The sequence below is a fragment of the Topomyia yanbarensis genome, chromosome 3 (assembly GCF_030247195.1).
Source record: "Topomyia yanbarensis strain Yona2022 chromosome 3, ASM3024719v1, whole genome shotgun sequence".
NCBI lineage: Eukaryota > Metazoa > Arthropoda > Insecta > Diptera > Culicidae > Topomyia > Topomyia yanbarensis.
In genome coordinates this window covers 35,666,828-35,690,297 of record NC_080672.1, presented here as the reverse complement: position 1 = coordinate 35,690,297, position 23,470 = coordinate 35,666,828, and the positions used below count along the sequence as shown (strand labels likewise).

At 35.7% G+C, this 23,470-nt stretch overlaps 2 protein-coding genes across 8 annotated transcripts in view; one reads left to right on the top strand and one right to left on the bottom strand.

Moving 5' to 3' along the window:
• LOC131690467 (gamma-aminobutyric acid receptor alpha-like) overlaps nucleotides 1-15,934 on the top strand; it is a 137,087-nt gene extending 121,153 nt beyond the window's left edge. For 6 of the 7 annotated variants that reach the window (XM_058976259.1, XM_058976262.1, XM_058976258.1 and 3 more), the window contains 2 exons: nucleotides 14,502-14,643; nucleotides 14,715-15,934. In XM_058976259.1, the coding sequence (XP_058832242.1) occupies nucleotides 14,502-14,643; nucleotides 14,715-15,453 (881 nt within the window). In that variant the 3' untranslated portion in view covers nucleotides 15,454-15,934. The remainder of the gene's footprint in view (nucleotides 1-14,501; nucleotides 14,644-14,714) is intronic. The other variant, XR_009305583.1, reaches the window with a different exon arrangement.
• A 4,284-nt stretch (nucleotides 15,935-20,218) lies between these two features.
• On the bottom strand, nucleotides 20,219-21,612 carry LOC131692044 (glycerol-3-phosphate phosphatase-like). The gene is made up of 4 exons (XM_058978880.1): nucleotides 21,460-21,612; nucleotides 21,290-21,405; nucleotides 21,064-21,224; nucleotides 20,219-20,994 (listed from the first exon to the last, which is right to left on the bottom strand). The coding sequence occupies exons 1-4, from the start codon at nucleotides 21,477-21,479 to the stop codon at nucleotides 20,332-20,334; spliced, it is 960 nt and encodes a 319-aa protein (XP_058834863.1). The 5' UTR covers nucleotides 21,480-21,612; the 3' UTR covers nucleotides 20,219-20,331.
• Between the last annotated feature and the right edge of the window lie 1,858 nt (nucleotides 21,613-23,470).

The window sequence follows — 23,470 nt, the reverse complement described above, 5'->3', positions numbered from 1 at the left end:
GACTTTGGCTGGCATTGAAACTAAACCCACTGGGCTGAATGGCAGTCACGCTTACCACTCAACCACCAGCGCCGCCTAGCATCCAAATTTGGTCAGACAAGAATGTATGTACAGCGATTAAATTTGTGGGTAATAAATCATTTTTTTCATAAACTCAATTACTATAAAATACAGAAAAATATTCAACTATTTGGGTTGAGCGTCTTCTAGGGCCATCAAACCAGCACCTCGTCCACTTTATTCATAACAGCCAATTTACTTAAACAGTTTCGGGTCTTCTTTAGGTTCCGCTAGACGATCGACCAATATTTCTCGTTTGGGCCGAACTTTAGTGTGTTGGGAGGGTTTTTATCCTTTGGCGCCACCTGAACGTTGTTAGCGTCATTCTACTACATGTGCTTTTATCCGTAATGGCAGGATTCAAAATCCGGCCAAATAGCATGGCACAATTGTGTTGCTTCATGAGAGGTAGCAGACGTTTTTTCGTGTACTCTTTCAAGTAAATTTCCTGACCAACCGTCTCAGTTGCAATGAAAATATCGCTTTTCAAACCACAGGTACAGAAAGACTGCCAAACCAGATATTTCTTCGTAAACTTCGACAGCTTCATATGATTGAAAATATCGACCACTTCTCTAATCAGCTTGCCATTACGCTGGTGATAGTTGATATGGCCACTTTAAACGATTTCGCTAACTGGGCGTGCAAGTAGTTGCCCTTTTGCTTGGACAACACATTCATAAGTGAAGGTCAAATGTCAAAACCAAAAAGAAGCATCGAATGAGGTTTTTTTTTCAGATTTTACAGAATATTGTGCAAAGAAATGCGTCAAGTTAAAGTCGACCAATTTTTTATCGTAAAATTTTAAATATCTCTACCAAATCTTTAAGGACTTTGAAACGAGCAGATTTATCAACAATCCCAGGTTTATATTTATCCAGATGTCGGTATTACATGGATTTGTTCGAATCGTTGTCTGGTTTCACCTAGAATTCGTTAAAGAAAAAACCGATTTAATCCACCTAGCAGTGAGATGAGACATTTCTTACACATTTCACTATTGGATTAGTTTGCAGAACTCACGAGAAGTAGGCACCCAACTAGAGGTGTATGTAAACAGTTTCTAGTCTTGCACGAATAAAATCTCGAATAAACTGAATAAATTATAGAAATCAACAAAACGACCGAAATAAAAAAGTAAAGCAAAAAATGAAACAATAGGTTTTTAAATTCATAAAATGAGTAGAAAAATTAATGAACATCAAAATTATAATATACACGAATCAAATTAGATTAGGTTATTACATAAAAATTAAGATTAAATTTAAAAATAGTTATAAGATTAATAGAATAAATTAACTCATACTCACAAATTGAATGAAATAAAACGAATGACTGAACATGAAATGCATAAAATTAAAGATATGAATAAAATGAATCAAATGAATCAAATGAATCAAATGAATCAAATGAATCAAATGAATCAAATGAATCAAATGAATCAAATGAATCAAATGAATCAAATGAATCAAATGTATCAAATGAATCAAATGAATCAAATGAATCAAATGAATCAAATGAGTCAAATCAATCAAATCAATCAAATCAATCAAATCAATCAAATCAATCAAATCAATCAAATCAATCAAATCAATCAAATCAATCAAATCAATCAAATCAATCAAATCAATCAAATCAATCAAATCAATCAAATCAATCAAATCAATCAAATCAATCAAATCAATCAAATCAATCAAATCAATCAAATCAATCAAATCAATCAAATCAATCAAATCAATCAAATCAATCAAATCAATCAAATCAATCAAATCAATCAAATCAATCAAATCAATCAAATCAATCAAATCAATCAAATCAATCAAATCAATCAAATCAATCAAATCAATCAAATCAATCAAATCAATCAAATCAATCAAATCAATCAAATCAATCAAATCAATCAAATCAATCAAATCAATCAAATCAATCAAATCAATCAAATCAATCAAATCAATCAAATCAATCAAATCAATCAAATCAATCAAATCAATCAAATCAATCAAATCAATCAAATGAATCAAATGAATCAAATGAATCAAATGAATCAAATGAATCAAATGAATCAAATGAATCAAATGAATCAAATGAATCAAATGAATCAAATGAATCAAATGAATCAAATGAATCAAATGAATCAAATGAATCATATGAATCAAATGAATCAAAAGATTCAAATGAATCAAATGAATCAAATGAATCAAATGAATCAAATGAATCAAATGAATCAAATGAATCAAATGAATCAAATGAATCAAATGAATCAAATGAATCAAATGAATCAAATAAATCAAATCAATCAAATCAATCAAATCAATCGATTCAATCAAATCAATCAAATCAATCAAATCAATCAAATCAATCAAATCAATCAAATCAATCAAATCAATCAAATCAATCAAATCAATCAAATCAATCAAATCAATCAAATCAATCAAATCAATCAAATCAATCAAATCAATCAAATCAATCAAATCAATCAAATCAATCAAATCAATCAAATCAATCAAATCAATCAAATCAATCAAATCAATCAAATCAATCAAATCAATCAAATCAATCAAATCAATCAAATCAATCAAATCAATCAAATCAATCAAATCAATCAAATCAATCAAATCAATCAAATCAATCAAATCAATCAAATCAATCAAATCAATCAAATCAATCAAATCAATCAAATCAATCAAATCAATCAAATCAATCAAATCAATCAAATCAATCAAATCAATCAAATCAATCAAATCAATCAAATCAATCAAATCAATCAAATCAATCAAATCAATCAAATCAATCAAATCAATCAAATCAATCAAATCAATCAAATCAATCAAATCAATCAAATCAATCAAATCAATCAAATCAATCAAATCAATCAAATCAATCAAATCAATCAAATCAATCAAATCAATCAAATCAATCAAATCAATCAAATCAATCAAATCAATCAAATCAATCAAATCAATCAAATCAATCAAATCAATCAAATCAATCAAATCAATCAAATCAATCAAATCAATCAAATCAATCAAATCAATCAAATCAATCAAATCAATCAAATCAATCAAATCAATCAAATCAATCAAATCAATCAAATCAATCAAATCAATCAAATCAATCAAATCAATCAAATCAATCAAATCAATCAAATCAATCAAATCAATCAAATCAATCAAATCAATCAAATCAATCAAATCAATCACATGAATCAAATGAATTAAATGAATCAAATTGATTTAATTCATCCAGTGAATACAATGAATCAAATTAATGAAATGGATCAAATAAATAAAAAATAATGGATGAACAAAATGAATAAAGTAAAAAATAAATGAAAAGCATAAATAAAACAAACGAATCAAATAAACAAAATGAGCTGAAGAGATAAAATGAACAAAATGAGCAGAATTAAATGCATTGATTAAAATGAAAAATTGAACAATGGTAAAAGGTTATAAATTAATATAAAGAAATAAATTGAATCAAATAAATTATTTGGATGAAATGATTAAAACTGAAAAAGTAGTCAGATTATAAAAATGAAAAAACTGAACAAAATGAATAAACTGGAAAAATGAACAAAATGCATACAATGAAAACAATGAATGATATGAGTAAAATGCACAAAAGGAATAAACTGATCAGAGTGATTCCAAAGAATGAAACGAATATAATAAGTAAAATGAACGCAGATGAACAAAACGAATAAAAAGATGCGGAATGCAATAATTAATTAAAATGAAAAGGTCATATATTTGAAGCCAAAAACATTTTTGAATAAAGAAAATGAATAAACCGGATTGTACGAATTTGAGAACCATTGCATCAGAAAGTTTTGAAATGTTTTTGAAAATCCCATCTTCTTAGAAAAGGCTAATAAATATGCAATGGACTTTCTACGGCTTCCATCTTTTTTTGGTTTTAATCTTTTTGTTTTCATGCTTCTTTACTTGACGAATTCGAAGTTTACTTTTTGGCTACATATTCCCGAAAAAAAAGATTTATATTCAGAATAGAATTTACTGGTCCAGTATTTTAACGTGCAATTGAATATAGTAAAATGAGACAAGGTCACATGTGCTTTCAAGCCCCTTAAACAGAGAACGACAGGGAGAATGCGATTCGTGAATGAGACAGGTAGATATTTCAAAGTTTTTATTTGCATTGAAATAAATAGTGTGAAATGTCTAGGCTATGTTGATAGCATAAAAGCCGTGCATTCAGTTGATTGCAATGCAGTCTCTTTCCATTCATCCTTATAGCTTTCATATTGTTTCGTTTGGAATTCTCGTGCAGGAAATATGGATAAATAAGTCCTATACAGACCAATACTGTGAAAAAGAAATGGTTCCAACTACTTAGTATATCCAAATATGGACGACGATAAGTTAGAAGATACATTGTAGTTGCATCCCCCATCGAGAGTGGGTACTTTGGGAGACTTCTTTTCCTGGATCTAATTTGTGGATATTTTTGGTCTTTGATCCGTTTTTTCTCATGAAAGTTCGTACCAATACAACGAATGTGCAGCTGATACAACTCATGGTACATTCGCCTGCGCAACGTTCCGTCTTCCATCTGCACGCCTCCATAGATGGTACGCAACACCTTTCGTTCGAAAACTCCAAGGGCGCGTTGGTCCTCCACGAGCATAGTCCAGATCTCGTGGCCGTAGAGGACCACCGATCTAATCAGCGTCTTGAAGATAATCAACTTCGTGCGGCGGCGAATTTTGTTCGACCGGAGCGTCCTCTGGAGTCCAAAGTTGGCACGATTTCCCGCTAAGATCCGTCTCTGAATTTCTCTGCTGTTATCATTGTCGTCGGTTACCAGTGAGCCCAAATACATGAATTCGTCGACCATCTCGATTTCTTCACCGTCAATCCGAACTCGGGTGGGGGCTTCACATTGTCGTCTCTAGAACCTCTTCCTCTCATGTATTTTGTCTTCTAAACGTTGATGGCAATTCCAATCCTGCTGGCTTCAGCTTTCAGTCTTTGAGCATATATTTCATTCAAAATTCAATAGAGATACGAATAGCTTAAATATTGCACGTGGAATGTCTCTTTTGAAAATTTTCATCGTCGAACTTTCATATTACACAGTTAAGCCAAATATTTTTCTGATATAACCATGAATAGATACAGGTTTTGAATACAATTGAATTAAAGTTGAGTTGATGTAGCAGCAGACAAAAAAAAAGTTTTGTTTTCTCAAACCTTCGCAATTACAATTAATAAATATTTCAGATTGGCAGAAGATCTTATCACACAACTTAGAAATGGATACATAAATAGCTAGATAGATGCGATAGAAGAGAGAAAGAGAGAGAGAGAGAAAGAGAGAGAGAGAGAGAGAGAGAGAGAGAGAAAGAGAGAGAGAGAAAGAGAGAGTGAGAGAGAGATGGGGGGGGGGGGGGGGGGTGCGTGTGAGGAATGACAAATGATGGTTAATGCAGTGACATTATTTTTATAGTATATTATTATGATATATGGAGTCTTACTTTCTTATCATAAATAATGTAAGCAGTAATTTTTGTGCCATAGCCAGTATAACCTAAATCTTGCAAAAGAGCTAAATTTTCGCTAGATTTTTGGGCTTCAAACATACAGTTGCTTCGGTGACGCCACAAGTATAATTATATTAGAAATCTTTTATCTCACTACTAGATGAATTACTTGTTGATCTGTATTGGTATTGATATACCATCCAACATTTACCTCATGATTGAACGCAATGCCTAATCCAAGGAATAAATACTAGAACTCGCTGTTTCTTTATCAACACATTATTTTGTCTTTGATGTGAACTTATACATTGATTTTTGAGAAATAGTTCATTTATTATAAAGGTAATTCACAAAATGTTCTCAACATCGAATTCCTTGAATCACGTAGATGTATTTTCATACCCCGATATTCAAAATCGGTTTAGTTTTGCCCCTAAAACACCAGTCAAGCAATACTCTGTATGAAACAATCTCATTTTTAATTGGTGTAAATTGGTAAGCGAGGACTAAAAATACAAAATGTTTAATATCTCCGCCGCTCGTGCACGGATTTTGACAATCTATAGCTTGTTAGAAAGGTATTTTTACAAGCTTTCTATTTGTGTGCAGTTTGTGGGACTATATTGTATTGTTCGAAAGTTATTTGCAAAAAAACCGGCTGTGTTTTGACAAAATCGCCCATATCTCAAAAAGTAAACAACATATCAAAAATCAAAAATAATAGTGTCAAATGGCATTGTCAGGCCTTTCATTAGAAACTAATTTCATTAAGATCGGTTCAGCCATTGCTGAGATAATTACATGACATTTTGTACATACATACATACACACATACACACACACATACAGACATTGTCTCAATTTGTCGAGCTGAGTCGATTGGTATATGAAACTCGGCCCTCCGGGCCTCGGAAAAAGTTTTCAAAATTTGAGCGAATCCTATACATTTCTTTTGTAAGAAATGTAAAACACATTCGATCATGTCGGTGCACTACAACATAGCCAGCCTTTGAAAATACATCTCATTTGTTCGATAGTGTAGCTTTCTTTTGTTTCGGGGAAAACTGATTCAGGTGATATTTGCAAGACCTTCATTTATATATTTGATACACTGAAAAATTCAAATGGAATTCATGCGATTATTGCGTGAAAAGAACATCAACTTCATAAGAAATACATTTTACTAAAATTTTCAAATCAATTACACGTGAATAGAACAAAAAGAGTATTCAATAGAGGTAGAATTTATAGAACATATAACAAAGCAAATAAATAGCGAGGAAACATTTATAAACTAATAAATAAATAAATAAAACGGAGCAAAACAAAATAGCTGATAGAATGAGATTTTGAATGCTAAAAAAAGATTAATAATATGCAAATAGCAGATACCAATATCAAAAATAAAAGAAAAAATACAGTGGAGAAACAACAACAAAAATGGCCAAATTAACACAAAAGAAATGTAAAATTTGAAAGCATGCAAAACTTAACGAAATGGCAAAATAAAACAAATTCAATAATTGAAACAATCGAATTAAACGAAGGAAATGAAAATCAAAATTTTCACGATAACGCGAAAAATTACGAAAATCGTGACTAAGCATGAACATAAATCGCACTACTCGTGACTAAAATATCAAAAATCGTGTCAAAAATGCTGGAATCATGAGCACGATAACGTGAACAGAAATTACAAAAATCGTAACTAAGATCTTGAAATTATTTGTTTGTGAACAAGGACACAAAACCTAACATAAAGTATTGTTTTTATTAGTGTATCGGATTCGCAATACCAGGCGTTTGGTTCTTATACCAAAAGACGGTTTCGGATCACAGTCCTCGTCGGAAAACAGAACCTCTGTGCTTACTAACGAGCCATCACTCGGTACCACCCAGTTGTTTAGCGTTCACGCCAGACGTGTGAATTTTTGGATTTTGGTGTCTGACTAGTGTCAATTTCAGTAGCGTCTGGCTCAAATGGCAGTGTCAATTTGGTGCTGGTTTGGAATTTTCTAACTAGCATTAAGTTGTTGTTAGTTATTGACGCGGAGAGTCCGAGACATTAAAAACCATACTCTATTTATACTATACGTGAGAACGAATTAATAACTCAGTGAGATGTGGAAATATTTCATTGATAACATAATTGGTAATAAAATTTAGGTTTTGACAAAAAAATATAACCAACATTTTCTTTCTAAAAAACGCAAAAAGAAGGAAAAAGCAAAATGAGATTAAAATATGACCTCATTTCTGAAAAAGTTTAAACCGATTTCAATTTGATGCTATCATCAAAATAGGATGACTACTTGCTGTAATTTAGATGTTTGACTTTGCTCGGGAACACCATGGTATTCGTAGAACATTTTTATTCGATTATGCATTGAAACGATAGCAAATAAATTTCAAGTGCAACGGGTGATAGTTTGTGTATAGTAGTTTGTTAGTAACAAATGCTTTTTAATCCAATGCCACTTCTCCCACGACCAAGCACTGCATTATTCAAGGGCTACGAGAATGATAGAAAGCGATGCACAATGACAAACTTTCATCAACCAGCCGCGCCTTGAAGGTTACGTAGTAGCAACAGCTTACTACAATAACGCAGGGGAATAATCAATGTCAAGTTTTTCTTCTCCGACCAAGACATTTTCTCTACACAGCGAGACATAGATCCGGAACGGGAAAGACTTTACCTACTGTAACACTGTTCGCGGTGAACGCGAGAAGCGTGCAATGTTCTATTCCCATTCTGCGTTTCATTGTGGTTCGCGGAATTTCCATATTGTACATGCAGAAGGAGAGGTACAGAATGGAACAGATGCTTGTTTAAATTCAGCAAGTTTCACTGAGTCTGCCTACGATGAGTATGCAGCAGGTATGTAAAGATGTGAGTAAAGGAAAATATTTTTGAACAAAAATATTTTGCACTGCATTAGACGATGAACTTAATTTTTGGTTTGTAGTAGGTTTAGCAAGTACAGTATTGCAGTGTACTGTACAGCAAGGTATTATGATCATTTGAGTCTTGTTTCAGTAAATAATCGGTAGGACGAATCCATTCGACAAAATCATCGGTACAAAAAATCAATCATCTCCTTAATATGTTCAAATTACATAATCCCCGATTGTCATTAAATATGCACTTTCGGAATTTTTGACAAGTCATTTACAATTTTAATCTCTTCCGGGATGTCACAAAGCTGGGCTTTGAATCGCCTGAAATTATGCAAATAATATGTTTTCGGTATGATATTTCTAAGGTTATGTCTATTTTCGATGCAAAGATTTTAATGATTTAAGCTACCCCTGATTTCAAGTAAAATATTTCACAAGAAAATTCCAAGAACATTTTTTCCAAGAATATTAAGTTTAATAATCGTGGTGAATCTTCTGAGTAATTATAATCTATTGGTATCAGTATTTGATTAAATTATAAAATATAACTTCTGTTCTATTTCAAGAAAACTGTTTGAAAATTTTTACAAAAACACTGATCAATGTAGTATGTAGTACGGTACATGAAATAAAGCGGTGCCGTCTTATCATTGAGCAATCTCTTCAAACCATGCTGATACTTTTTTCAATATCTATGAATTGCATGTGATCAGAATTTTAACTCCACTTACATCTGAAACGTACACTTGAAGTTTCTGGCTGCCACATGCAGTCTGCACAGCTCATCAAGTATAATCAACTAACAACTGTTTGCATTCAGTTATTGCTGACACCGAGCTCATGATTTTGATACCGATTAATTACACTCAATCGAAAGTGCTCTCTGGAAAACCAAGTGGTAACTCTCTTCGAATAGCAAAACTACGCCAAATTACATGCCTAGATGTAAACAAGCAGGAGCGTTCTCAATTCGTGGGTACCACATCATCGAACACTTGATTGCCAAATTCGGTATATCCTGATGATGTCGATGGCAGTGCTGTTCTAGGCAGCATACCATCCGGCACTGCATTCCCGTGTTGATCTAGAGGCAATCGAACAAATTTCAAAGCAAACAAAAATCTCAAATCGCATACTTTGACGCGCGAGCGAAAAAGGCTTCGAATGAGCTGGAATTGCAAATTGTAGGAAATGTGGAAAAGGTACACCGAAAAGATTAGCCGATCCGGGGTGAGTGTGGTGAATTTGATTGATATTCCTCGTATTCCTCCCAGAAGCGTAAGGCTTCGAACTTGACCACTTAGCTTTATATGGGAATCGATTCCGGTCGGTGTAGTTTGAGAACGACGAGCAAGTTCCACCAGCGAACTGCCTTCCAGCGATAGCAGCATGTTTGATGTTGTTACATTTATCTTCGTACAGTTAGGGTGTTGTCTGAATCTAACATAGAAGATAATATGTATGGGAAAGTGCCATGGCCTACAGTCGCTGAGTGAAGTTAGTTGATCCTGAAAGGGTGCCACAACCAGTCTCCATCAGGTTATGAGGCTTTGTTATGGAAGAATATTACACTTCCTTGGCGGGATGAACCATAGCTGGGATATGACTTTTTTCAGGATGATATACAATATGATTCAAAAGTAGAACTAATCGAGAGTTTTGGAAATTTCTTTTACAATTTATATTAAATTTGGTTACCGCATAAATATTATACCGAATCATCTTTCCAAGCGTCTCGTTCAGAGACTATTTTAACCGTTGTGTGTACGATAGGGTATCAGGCTACCTTTTGAGATTTCAACTCAAGAAATTCTAATGTTCTTATAGCGGGAATCGACACTTAGTTACATTTTAGAACATCACCAGGGATATCTTTTGGAGGAATAAAATTGATGGTACATTAAGGGTGACGGTCTTATGAGAGGTTTCTGAATCTTTCACCCCTAAATAGACTGTGTCAGTAACATAGTAACAAACAGCAGGTAACTTAAACTCACAAGTAGTTTAAACCGCCTGTGAGAGAGCCTAAAGCTCTTTACCGCGTTGGATAAGGAATAGAGCATTGCAATTTTTTTTTAACTTCTCGAAGGCCCCCCTCCTCTCATATTGTGACAAATGTCAAAGTAAGCTCAGATGTCAAATTTCACATCATACATTAAATGCTATACCTTTTGTCGCAAGTCGCAATCAGAATTACAATTTATACCTCCTTTGGAAGGAAATAATCTTAGTATTTGAATGGAGATATTTTTGTTTCTAGGAAAATGCGGGAAAGTGGGGTACTGGGTCATTTTGGTCCCAAAATCCCCTATTTTTAATGATTTTCTGCTCCGTGATGCAAATCGTACATATTTTATAGTTTTTCTAAAGTGAAAAAATCTCAAAAATCGATCGGAGCCTTTTTGACCTTAGTCAGAATATGAGAAGTTAGGGTTATAGTGCTTTTTGTCAATCATATTGGATGGAGTACAAAACTACATGTGAGTGTAATATCGATGGGAGCAAGAATATCTTCACCCCATATAACCATTTGTGGTCACAGTCGTCGATTACTGGTAGCAAGATCAACATGGTTACTGTTCCAAATCCCAGTAACCTGCAGTCTGTAGGCACATGATAGTGCTTCTTGTTTGAGGTGTATGTGTAATGGTTTGATATTTGTGATGGCTTTAAGTCCAGAATCATCCCAGAATAACCGCAGAATAATCCTAGAATCATCCCAGAACCCTAGGGTCCCAGAATCTCAGAATTCCAGAAACATTACAGAAACATGCCAGAATCATCTCAGAATCACCCAGAAATATCCCGGAAAAATCCCAGAATCGTTCCAGAATCGTCCCAGAATCATCCCAGAATCACCCCAGAATCATCCCAGAATCACCCCAGAATCATCCGAGAATAATCCCACAATCAATCCAGAATCATCACAGAATTAAACCATAATCATCCCAGAATTATCCCAGAATCGTCCCAGAATCATCTCAGAATCATCCCAGAATCATTCCAGAATTATCCGAGAATCATCCCATAATCACCCCAAATATTCCCAGAATCAACCCAGATGTATTCCAGAATCATCCCAGAATCATCTCAGAATTTTACCAGAATTCCAGAACTTCAGGATCACAAGACTCTAGATTTCCAGAATCTCAGAAGCTCTGAATCTCAATATCCCAGAATCTCAGAATTTCAACAATCCTAGAATCCCATAATTTCAGAATACCAGACTCCCAAAATTCCAGAACCACAAGAGAATTCCGAAGTTGCAGATTCCCAGAGACTCAAAATCTCAATATCCCAAAATGTCGGAATCCTAAAATCCAAGAGTCGCAGAATCCCGGATTCCCAGAATCCCAGAATTTTAGAAATCCCAGAATCACCTAATCCCAGAACCCCAAAATCCCAGAATTCCAGAATCCTAAAATCCCGGTACCTAAAAATCTCAGAATTTTGGAATTCCAGCATCTCAGAATCCCAAAATTCAGGAATCCAAAAATTCAGGAATCCAAAAATTCAGGAATCCAAAAATTCCTGTTTGGAATCCCAAAATCCAGGAATTCATGAATGCTAGAATTCGAATATTTAAGAATCCGGTGCTCCAAATACTTAAGTCCGAGTCATCGAATTATTGAGTCGACGAATCGTCGGATTTTGAATCATCGGATTCTTGAATTGTCGGATTCCTGAATCTCGAGATTCTAGGATTTTTGGATCGTCCAGGAAATCCGACGATTCAAGATTCCATCGATCCAAGAATGCGACAGTCTGACAAACTAAGAAACCGACGATTCAAAACAAGAACGATTCCAGAATCCCACGATCCAAGAGTCCTATGAATCCATTGACCCAAGAATCTGACGATTTCAGCATGCGACGATTCAATAATCTGAATAACCAAGAATCCGAAGATCCAACAATCTGACGATCCAAAAATGCAACGATCCAAGAATCCATCGATCCAAGAAACCGACGTTCGAAAAATCTTACGTTCCAAAAATCCGAATAACAAAAAAATCATCGATCTAAGAATCTCACGGTGCAAGTATCCGTTGATTCAGGAATTCAGAAGTCCAAAGATCCAACGAGCCATTAATCCGGAGAAGCAACGATGCGAGAATCCGACGATCAAAGTTTCTGACGATTCAAGAATCTGACGATCCAAGTTAACGACTGACGATCCCAGAATCCGATGATCCAAAAATAGGACGATACAGAAATCTTTCGATTCAAGAATTCGTTGATCCAAGAATCCGCCGATCGAAGAATCTGACGCTCCAAGAATCCGTCGATCCCGAACGTTACGATGCAAAAATTCGTCAATTCATGAATCCAAAGGTCCAAAAATTCGACGATTGCAACAATACAAAAAAAAATCGATCTAAGGATCCGCCGATCGAAGAATCTGACGCTTCAAGAATCCGTCGATTTCAGAATCTTACGATGCAAGAATCCGTCAATTCAGGAATCCAATGGTCCAACAATTCGATGATTCAAGAATCCGATGATTCAAGAATCCAACGATCCAAGAATGCAACGATCCAAAAATCCGACGATCCAAGAATCCCATCATTCAAGAATCCTTCTATCCATGTATCGGACGATCTAAGAGACCGATGATCCTAGAAACCGAGGATCCGATCATCCAAGAATCTAACGATCCAAAAATTAATGCAAAAACAATCCAACGATCCAGAAGTCTAATGATCTAAGTATCCAACGTTGCAAAAATCTGTCGGTCCAATAAACTAACGATACAAGAACCCGAAGAACTCGACTCGACAATCCAAGATTTCGTCGACTGAAGAACTCGACGATTCAAAAATTCGACCTCTTTTGAATGCGACGATCCGAAAATCAGACGATCGAAAAATCCGATGATCCAAAAACCTGATGATCCAAAAACCCGATTATCCAAGAATCTGTGGATACAAGAATCCGACGATTCAAGAATTCGACAATTCAAGAATCTGATGATCTTAGAACCTGGCGTTTAATTTAATTTAATCAGTAATTTAATTGTCGGTGTTGTGATCTTCATGCGCAAAAGTGGTTTTACTTAATTTTCTCCTCATGGAGAATTATAGCCTTAGCACACATTACATTGGCTTGCTGAGCCGAATCAAGTTTCGATTTCAGTAGTTTTTATCAGCTTAATAGGACTTTTTCTTGCGGGCATTACGCTTGGTCAGTAATACGGATTATGTCTCCATTTTTGAAACTAACATCAATGCAGTTCTAACTTAGTCCTGGCGCCAAGTTAGTGTCGGATTCTGATGAGTGCTGCTGATTTATTTTCTTAAAGATATAACAAACATCTTGGAAAACAGTAAGCCGATTACCGTGGCTTATTCTATAGAGCCTTAATCGCAGAAATTTCTCTGGTGTCCTGCAAGAGTTCGAGTATGTTTTGACGAGAACCGGTACAGCGGTGCTAAAACACTTAGTACAGATTATACCTGTAAAATACAGGCATATGGAGATTGTTCCAAAAAATGTAACAAAAACTTCAAAGTGTGAAATATCTATGCTTCAAACCTATCCCGGTTAACATAAAAGTCGTCTCTAATTTTAATGGGTTTATAAAAACATTACAACCGGTATATAAACTAACTTGATATTGTTTATAATTTACACTCAATACCGCGAGAAAATCCCCTTTTTTATCAAACGTTACTATTTAAATCCTACATGAAAAACCTAAAATGAATTGCACACAAAAATATCACGCAGTGCAAATTTAAAATCTTTAGAAAGCATACTAATATGACACTGACAATATCGATTTAAGAAAGATTTTTCGGAGCACATGTACTTAATGCACCGGAACGACGACTGGCGGAAGTGCTTTAACTCTTCCGTAACGAACAAAAGCATCATTTACTAGATAGAATTTTTTTCCTAGTGCATATCCGGGCCCAACTACGAGCACCCAAAATGATGAACCCAAGTAAATTACATGTTCTCGAAAACCTTGATCGTTTCACAGCTGCTAACAATATTCATAGAATGCATAAATTCTTGCCTCTTTTCGCAGCGGAATATTCAATGCTGTTAGTGAGCTTCCATCTTCAGCGTCACATGGGAAACTTTTTGATACAGGTATACGGTCCGTGTGTGCTGCTGGTCGTCCTCTCGTGGGTTTCGTTCTGGCTAAACCGTGAAGCAACGGCGGATCGGTAAAAAAATTACCCAACCCTACACATTTGCATAATCAAAAAATAACTATTTATAATCCGTTCTATTTCAGTGTTTCTCTGGGCATTACAACCGTACTCACGATGACCTTTCTGGGGCTGGAAGCTCGCACCGATCTGCCGAAGGTTCCCTATCCCACTGCGCTGGACTTTTTTGTGTTTCTATCGTTTGCGTTCATTTTCGCGACCATCCTTCAGTTCGCGGTGGTGCACTATTTCACCAAGTATGGCTCCGGGGAGTGCTACTTTAACACCGAGGAACAAACCTCCAGTTCGGACGACGAAAGCGACCTGGATTGCGACAACATACATCTGCATTCAATCAAAATTTCCACCGGCTCGTCGAAGCACTGTTCCACGGTAACTTCGATCAGTGGAAGCGGAAGGGCCGATTCCAATCTAATAGAAGTGATTCCACTATCGATGTGTTCGATCCCGATAACTCCCATTCGAAAATCGTCCAAAACGTCCTGGGCAGATTTGTCCTGTTTTGGCGGCAAGGATCAGGATTCCCCAAATTTTGCAAGCTCCTCGCTTTCTACACCGACGGCGACCATCAAACGTAATTCCATGCAGCTGAGCGGTGGTGTTTGCGGCGGTGCCAACGGTGCACAACCCATCCATCATCGCCGACGGAAACGGAGGAAACGTACGCCACGTTTCAACTCGGTGTCGAAAATTGATAGAGCTTCACGAATATTTTTCCCATTATTGTTCCTAGCGATAAACCTGTTCTACTGGTACTTGTATCTTTCGCGAAGCGCACGATTGCTGAAGCAGCAAAAGTTGTAATAGGGAGGGTTAAGATGTGTTCATTATCTTGAAACAAAAATGCAGTTCCAGTTTATGCCAAATAGCTGGTACAATCGGTGACATGTATACGAGAAAATTGAAAATTAGAGCCAAATATTACGCGAAAATAAGCTATAATGAATGTTACTAATTTAGACACAGAGCTTTAGGCAACTAGAAACACTATAGACAATTATCGTGAGCTGCTAGCTGCAGCTGCTGGCGGTAGCAAAAACAGGCTAGTGTAGATTTCAGTGGGACCATAAACGCTTATTTATTGATAATGGTGGTGGTGATCAAATCAAATGGCGCGGAGATGACCGCTTATTTATTGATAATGAAGGAGGTGATCGAATCGAAACAAGAGCCGAGAATGCTAAGATATTTTAAATACGACTTTGGAACCCCACTGCGAGAATTCGAATAACCACCCACACAAATACAAATTAATGATATTAGACAAGTAGTACGTTTCGAAATATTTAAATGTGTTGTGTTGCTTTTTCCTGATGACTGACCTTTAGGAATTTTACATTTGCTTATATAGTATATCAAATGCTACTCTGGAACCCCACTACGAGAATATCAATAACAACGCACAAGTTAAGGAAGCATAAGTCAAAATACTGGTGCTGATGCCACAATTGTGTAAATCCAGCTGTAGCAGATTCATGAAAAAACTTATATATCACGAAAAGACATCCTTTTGTTCCAGCATCAATAGTTCACAAAATGGACTTTACACTAACTGCTTGCAGCCCATGAAATCGTTTCCTGTGAATTTTTGCGACGTCGGTGTTATATAATGTTTTGGAAAATGCGCTTTTTTAAGTTTTAAATTTAAAACTAGTATTTTTGCCAGAAAAGGATAGTTGTATTAAAAAAGCTTAGTTTGACTTTACTGTAACTATATGAAAAATTGAAAGTTCATTTTATTGACAGTAATTTAAAAGAGTTGAAAAGAAAACTGTTTTTAAAACAATTTTATTCAATAACTCTGTATCTTGAAAACAGTATACATACCTTGAATTTTTTATGCATTCATCAGATATTCACGTCACATTTTGCACTCTCTGTTGAAATCGGGAATATAGAGAGGTTATGCAATCGGTCGGAATTTCGACTTTTTAACCAAAAACCGCAGGACCGAGTCCGTTATGCCATTCGATTCAGTTCGTCGAGATCGGAAAAAATGCGTATGTGTGTATGTATGTGTCAAACAATCTTACCCATTTTTCTCAACTGGAACAAATTTAGTCTCAAATGGAAGGTACAACTTTACCATCGGCCGTTGTCGATTTTTTTATTGCTCGGACTTACGGTTCCGGAGGTACGGGTTGAATAGTACGATCACACAATTAATTCCCATAGAAACTCGTAGCGCCATGATGTCCGAATGAGGCAATACATATTAAAATATGTGCAGCATTACTTGGATTTACAGGTCTAGATCATTAATGACCCATCGAAGTCGCTTTGACCACTTTGGCCACCTATAACGGTTCTTGATACCCTCTTGATACAATTGAAATTCTAGGTTACTGACTGCCCATCGAAGTCCTTTTGACCACATTGACCACCATAGACAGTTCTGAAAGTGCCCAGAGAAAGTGGAAAGTTGGGCCGATTTTTACAAACTTAATCTCACAGGAAAAGTATATTATCCCTATAGACTGCTTTAAATCGTACGGATCGGTTATATAGTTCCGGAAATATAAAAAGAATCATACTGTCACATAAGAAATTCCCATGTAAGCCGGAACTAAAATTTTTATTTCAATGGTGAGACCCCATGAAATTTCAGAAATCGAATACGTATTTTTGATGCCAAATCGTCGTTGTTGTGCTATCTTATGACAAGCGCCATTTTGCACATTTCGAGAAAAACGATTTTTAAAGTTTGAGATTGAATATCTTGAAACTTATAAATGGTATCAACAATTCAAAGAAGACAATTGATGCTTTTATCTATTCTGTTTTAATCTCTCAAATATTACGAAGATCAGTTGACTATGTTGCGAGTTTTGACTATAAATGTGAACGAAAGTCGTGCTCACACGTGTCATAGGTGTGTATTGATGACAAAATTTGTATGGCGTGTCATAATCGTGCATGGAAAATTTTCCATAGAAAAAAATCATCAATTATTAACTTTTATTCATATCTTTGGCTTCATTTTGTCTATAAACAATCGTGAGATGCATTTTGAAGGAAATGAGTCAGGGAATCTAGAAAAAATAGTTATTTTTGGTTGCAGTGTTGCCAAATATGCTATATTTCCAGTTTAAAACTTAAATCGCATTTTTCTCACAATTCGTGTCTTTTTGTTTTGAAAATGATTATGCCATTGTGTTTTTCAGATAGTGTTACATATAAAAACATCTTATACATTAAGATAATTTGAGCCAATCCCCAGACACAGTCATTTGAAGCAAAAAATTAAAAATTTCTCAGCACGTTTCTCGCTATATCTCAGTAACCAAGCAAAACGTCAAAATTCTGTAAACGCCATTTTGTAGAGATTTTTTAGACAAGTAATGTGGCATATCTAGCTCAGTTTACCTCAAAATGGCGTTTGTCATAAGATAGCACAACAGCGACGAAATGTCTTTAAAATGCATAAAACATCGCGGTTTAAAATGTTACCCCCAATGTTTAGTTTTCGAGATAATTTTTCAATTAAGGGGGTAATTGCTCATAAAATGACGGAATTTTTCGTGAAATATAGCATTTTTTATTTCAAATGTGTAAAAACTCCCTTAATTGAAATATTATTTCGAAATCTCAACGTAGGGGTTAGGTATTTTTAATATAGAATGTGTATGCAAAGTTTGAAAAAATCGCCTGTGCAGCCTACAAAATGAAGATGATTCAAAATTATACGACAATCAAATTACTCATTTAATGAATGATTTAAACAACGAATTATTTTGAACCTTGAATAAGGAAGAAACGAGGACAACCGTACCGACCGTTTCAATTTGATGGGGGTTTGGTAAATCGTTGGGAGTGACTAGGCTAAGAGAGTTAATGTCACTCCTTTGGTCTTAAGGTCCTGGTATGGGGCAGAGGTTATTAGCCCTTGCCTGGCTAATGAGGCAAGGTTACAGCGCCTTTACTCGCTCTCTGAAATAATGATAGAGAAAATTGGGCCGCTTAAACGAGTGAATCTGAAGGAAAACAAACGACTTCTAGACCCGATGGTAGAAACGTATTGAGATCCTGCAAAAATGCAGGATCTCAATACGTATGTAATAGCTGTGCTATCTAGAGATGGGCGAAACAGTTCACTTCGAAGAACCATTCCCGACTGAACAGTTCTGTAAAAAGAACTAGTTCAGATGAACCGTTCTTCCGTTCAGCTGATAATTTACTTGTATCTAGCGAATGTCTCTCAAAACATTCGATTCTTGGAGAGGAACCAAACAGATGCTGCCAAACTATTATACCCCTGTATGGTTAACAAGTTCATCAAGGGTAGCGATTTCTTCATGATGTATAACTAGAGAAATAGAGAATGTGATGAGTCGTTCTTCGCCGGTTCCATTCTGGGAGAGCACAGAGAGCGGTTTGTGGGACGGCAAGTCGGTTCATTTTCATTCGTTCGCCTAAAAATCGGTCCGAGAAATTCGCCAAACGGCTTTAGGTCAGGTTCAGTTCATTCGCTTTGAAGAGAATTGAGAACTACCGTTCTTTTAAAAAGAACTTCCGTTCGCTCATTCTCTTCGAAGAACCAGTTCACTTGAACCGTTCGCGAACGAATGGCCCATCTCTAGTGCTATCTATCCTACCTATCTCAATATTGCAAAGAACGATCTCAGCAGTGTCCAGAACGCCAAACTGTTCCATTAACCAACGTTACTGAAATGTTTTCAGATAGTTTAACATACTGATTTTGTTTGATTTGATTTGGTTTTGTTTGCGGTTGAAACTGATGTTTTTCTTAGTGCCGCTTTAAAAACAATTAAATAATGAGAGCATACAATTATAGTGTTCTATCAAGCTTGAGCTGGAATCATCGTGCAAACTTTCTTTTTCATAATGCAATTGAAAAAGACTTTGTCCCTGTAAAGCGCGCACTTTTCATTTGATTTTGTGCAGTGGAGAAATTTATATCACAACAAAACCGGATTCAGAACACCAAGATTTCATTTTATCGAAAAACAATCATAGAATGTTCGAATTATATAGAAACCACAATGACGAGGAAATTAAAATTTTTGACGATGATGATGATAATATGATTGTCACTCGTCATGTTCAGCCTTGTCTTAAGGGCCAAAAGGGAAATGAGTGGACCCGTAAGCAGATACGCGCATTCCACGGGCATTATAAAGATTAACCTTACTACAATATGTTACGGTATCAACCAGTCAAGTTATCGAAGCATATTTATTAGCGAACAGATAACAAATGTTTGAGTACGTTGCACGTGAGATGGTAAGCCATCTAATGCGTAATACCGTCGGAGGAGAGAGTTAGATCTAACACATCTTCCCACCCAGATCGTGCAAATCTAGTACGATTTTGTACATTGAGTATATGCAAATACGTTCTACCTAGGCATTCTCTTAACTCAAAATTTTCCAAATTGATATCTGAGCTGCCCAAAATTGTGATGAGCAATGGCATCATTGATTTCTGATATTTTAGACAAATTACCGCATCCTGAATCCATGTCAATCATGCGGGACTATATCTACAAAACGACAATGATTAAAAATGTACGTAAGGATGTTCACCAATTTGTATTGAACCAATAAAATGACACAAACACAACATTGACTTTATTGTCTATTAAACTATACGCGCGTACAAATTCATTTACCCGCTGAACCAAGCGGAAGATAAATTGTCTATAAACTTGTCTATAGTCACCTAAAGGTAAGGTAGCAGATCTCCCAGCATACCGGAGTAAACATCAGGCACCAGTTTTCTAGTTTCCGGATCGTCGGACTGTGCAAATTTCGCCACATCCTCCGCCTTGTGAATCCCTGTCTCAACCAGCAATGTCTGAAAGCCACAATTCTTTCCCAGCAGTATATCGGTATTGCACCGATCACCAATCATTAGCGTGCGCTCCGGATTCACCTTGTACTGCTGCTCCAAAATATCACAAATGTACTTGTTCGGTTTGCCCATCACCGTCGGTGGCCGCTCGGTGCAAGTCGTCACGGCATTAACGATACTACCCGTCCCGGGAATAACCCTATCCGGCAGCGGAAAGCGTTCATCGGTGTTCGTTCCGATGAAAATCACCTCCGGATCGTTGAGATACGTGGCAGCTTTCATCATCTTAACGAAGCTGAAGTGCTCATCAAAGCCGACAATTACCGCCCCAACTTCGGGATCCGGACTGAAGCCATGCACTGCATCGACCAGTGTCCCTTGCAGATTGTCTGGACCGACACCGATGTGTTCGATGCCTACCGCTTCCAGCTCTCTGGTGATACCCGTCGTACCAATGACGTAAACCTTTTTGTTGAATTTTTTCGCCTTTAGGTATTGAGCAGCCAGATATGCAGTGGAGATAATGTTGTCCTTCGAAAATAGATGAGTTGGGAGTTATTTTGCTTGTATTTTTTTTGGAAATTATATAGATCAACTTACAACGCCGACATTGAAGCCTAAGTTCACGGCTTTGGTTACGAATTCGGGTCGTGTCTTAGTAGAGTTATTAGTTACGAAAAACAACTTTTTCCCATTATCGATAAATTTATTAATTACGTCGGTTGCATGCGACAATGGCTCGTTGTCCACCCAGATGACACCTACAATAGTTTAAACATATGATTAATGAAACAGTGAGATTTGTCTAAACTCGAATGAATAATACCATCGCAGTCGGTCAGCACTGTATCGAACGAGTCGAGCCAGGTTTTAATCTGCGCCGGACTGAGGGAGGCTAAATTTGTTCCGGAATCCCGATACATAGTCGACAGTAGACGGGAGCTAAAGGGTATTTGTTAATCGAGAGTGCAATATAAATAGATTATTATTACTTACGCAGCACGACCAATATTCATATGCTTATTAGTAGCATCTGCAACCACATATAAATATATTTGATACTATAAATTTATGCTTTAATTAAAACTATTACTATCGCCGATAAGTAGCATACCTACTTGACATTGAAAAGACACAAAGTCAACTGCTCTGTCAACTCGAATGTCAAATGTGACAACTGATTAACACCAAGAGAAAGAGAGTGAGATCATTCCGATGGAATTGTAAACTTTCGCGAATTGTATGAAACCTTCCATGCAAGATTATATGGAAGAATAGTTACAATAAGCACCCGCCATCTTTTTTGCATATCTAACACAGATTTATTTGATGCAGTACGAGTAAAAAGTACATCAGCATTAGGGTGTCCCAAAATGACATCATGTTAAAAAAGTCATCGGGCTCACTTCTTAAATGAAAGGTTAGGGTATTGGGACCACTTTCTTCTTCGGAGTGAGTTTGCTAAAACGCTTCCTACTGGTGGCGACTTTTGATTTTTTGAAAAATGGGCCGATTTTGGATAAAATTTCAAATTTATGCCTGTTGAAGTGGTCCTGAACTGTCTTAGATTTTTTTTCAGCATTTTTTATTTTTCTGGAGATCCAAACGGAGAAGTTTGGTTAGTTAGTTTATACAAATTTGGAATTATAAGAGCGGCAAGGCCATTAAAACTTAGTAAAATGTAAAATTTTTGGAGTTTTTCAGTATTTTTTCTTCAAAACTGGGTATCTACAAAATTTTAAAAGTACAGAAAACACTTTATATAGTTGAGCCGAATTCAGGGGCGTAATTTTGCTGAAGAAAGTGTATAGCTACGGCCAATGGGGTATAAGTTATTTACGTTTTTGTTAAATATCCTTTTGACATTTTATGATATTCATAAAAAATAACACTGTTCTACAAAATAAAACAACTTAAGTGGGCTTAGTCCGCATATTATTTTTCGGAAAATAAAAGGAAAATGATGAAAAATGGCGTTTTTCGCTTGTCTTTAGTACATCAGAATCGGTTTTTATAGGCATTTGACGATTTTTTTTAAAAATATTTTCGATACTAATAGCCACCTAGCGGGTTTGAAAATCACTAAAATTAAACAAATATGTCGAGTTAATGGCAAGTTATGGCGTATATTTGAAGGCTGAATTGATTAACGTACTTACATTTTGTATATAAAGTCTTATTTTCATGTTAGGAACTTTAAAGTGGAGAAAAATGCAGAAGAGTGAGGTGAGTGTTGAAAAACTGATATTTACTGTTTAGATCACATAATTCCGAAATTTGGGGCAAATATCCTCGAAAAAGTTTTACAACAGAATACAGCGCATCTTCTGACACAATCGTTTTGTTGAAGATGCCTCCTAGAAGTAATTATGGAGAATTAACTCTTCAAAAAATAATTAGGCGTCATTAGAAAAGTTATTATTTTTATAATTTAAGTTACAAAAAAAATCATCAGATGCTCATTAAGCCTCGTCCGGACATACTGAAGACGTACAGAAAACGTCATTTTTCATGATTTCTACTTTTGGAAAAACAATGTGTGGTCAAAGCACATTTGAACTGATTTACTTTTTGGAACAGCATTATTTTGATAAATTGCTAAAAATATCAAAGGTTATCTAACAAAAACTTAAATAACTCACACCCCATTAGCCATAGCTATACACTTTCTTCAGCAAAATTACGCCCCTGAATTCGTCTCAACTATATAAAGTGTTTTCTGTACTTTTAAAATTTTGTAGATACCCAGTTTTGAAGAAAAAATACTGAAAAGCACCAAAAATTTCACTTTTTACTAAGTTTTAATGGCCCTGCCGCTCTTATAATTCCAAATTTGTGCAAACTAACTAACCAAACTTCTCCGTTTGGATCCTCAGAAAAATAAAAAATGCTGAAAAAAAATCTAAGACAGTTCAGGACCACTTCAACAGGCATAAATTTGAAATTTTATCCAAAATCGGCCCATTTTTCAAAAAATCAAAAGTCGCCACCAGTAGGAAGCGTTTTA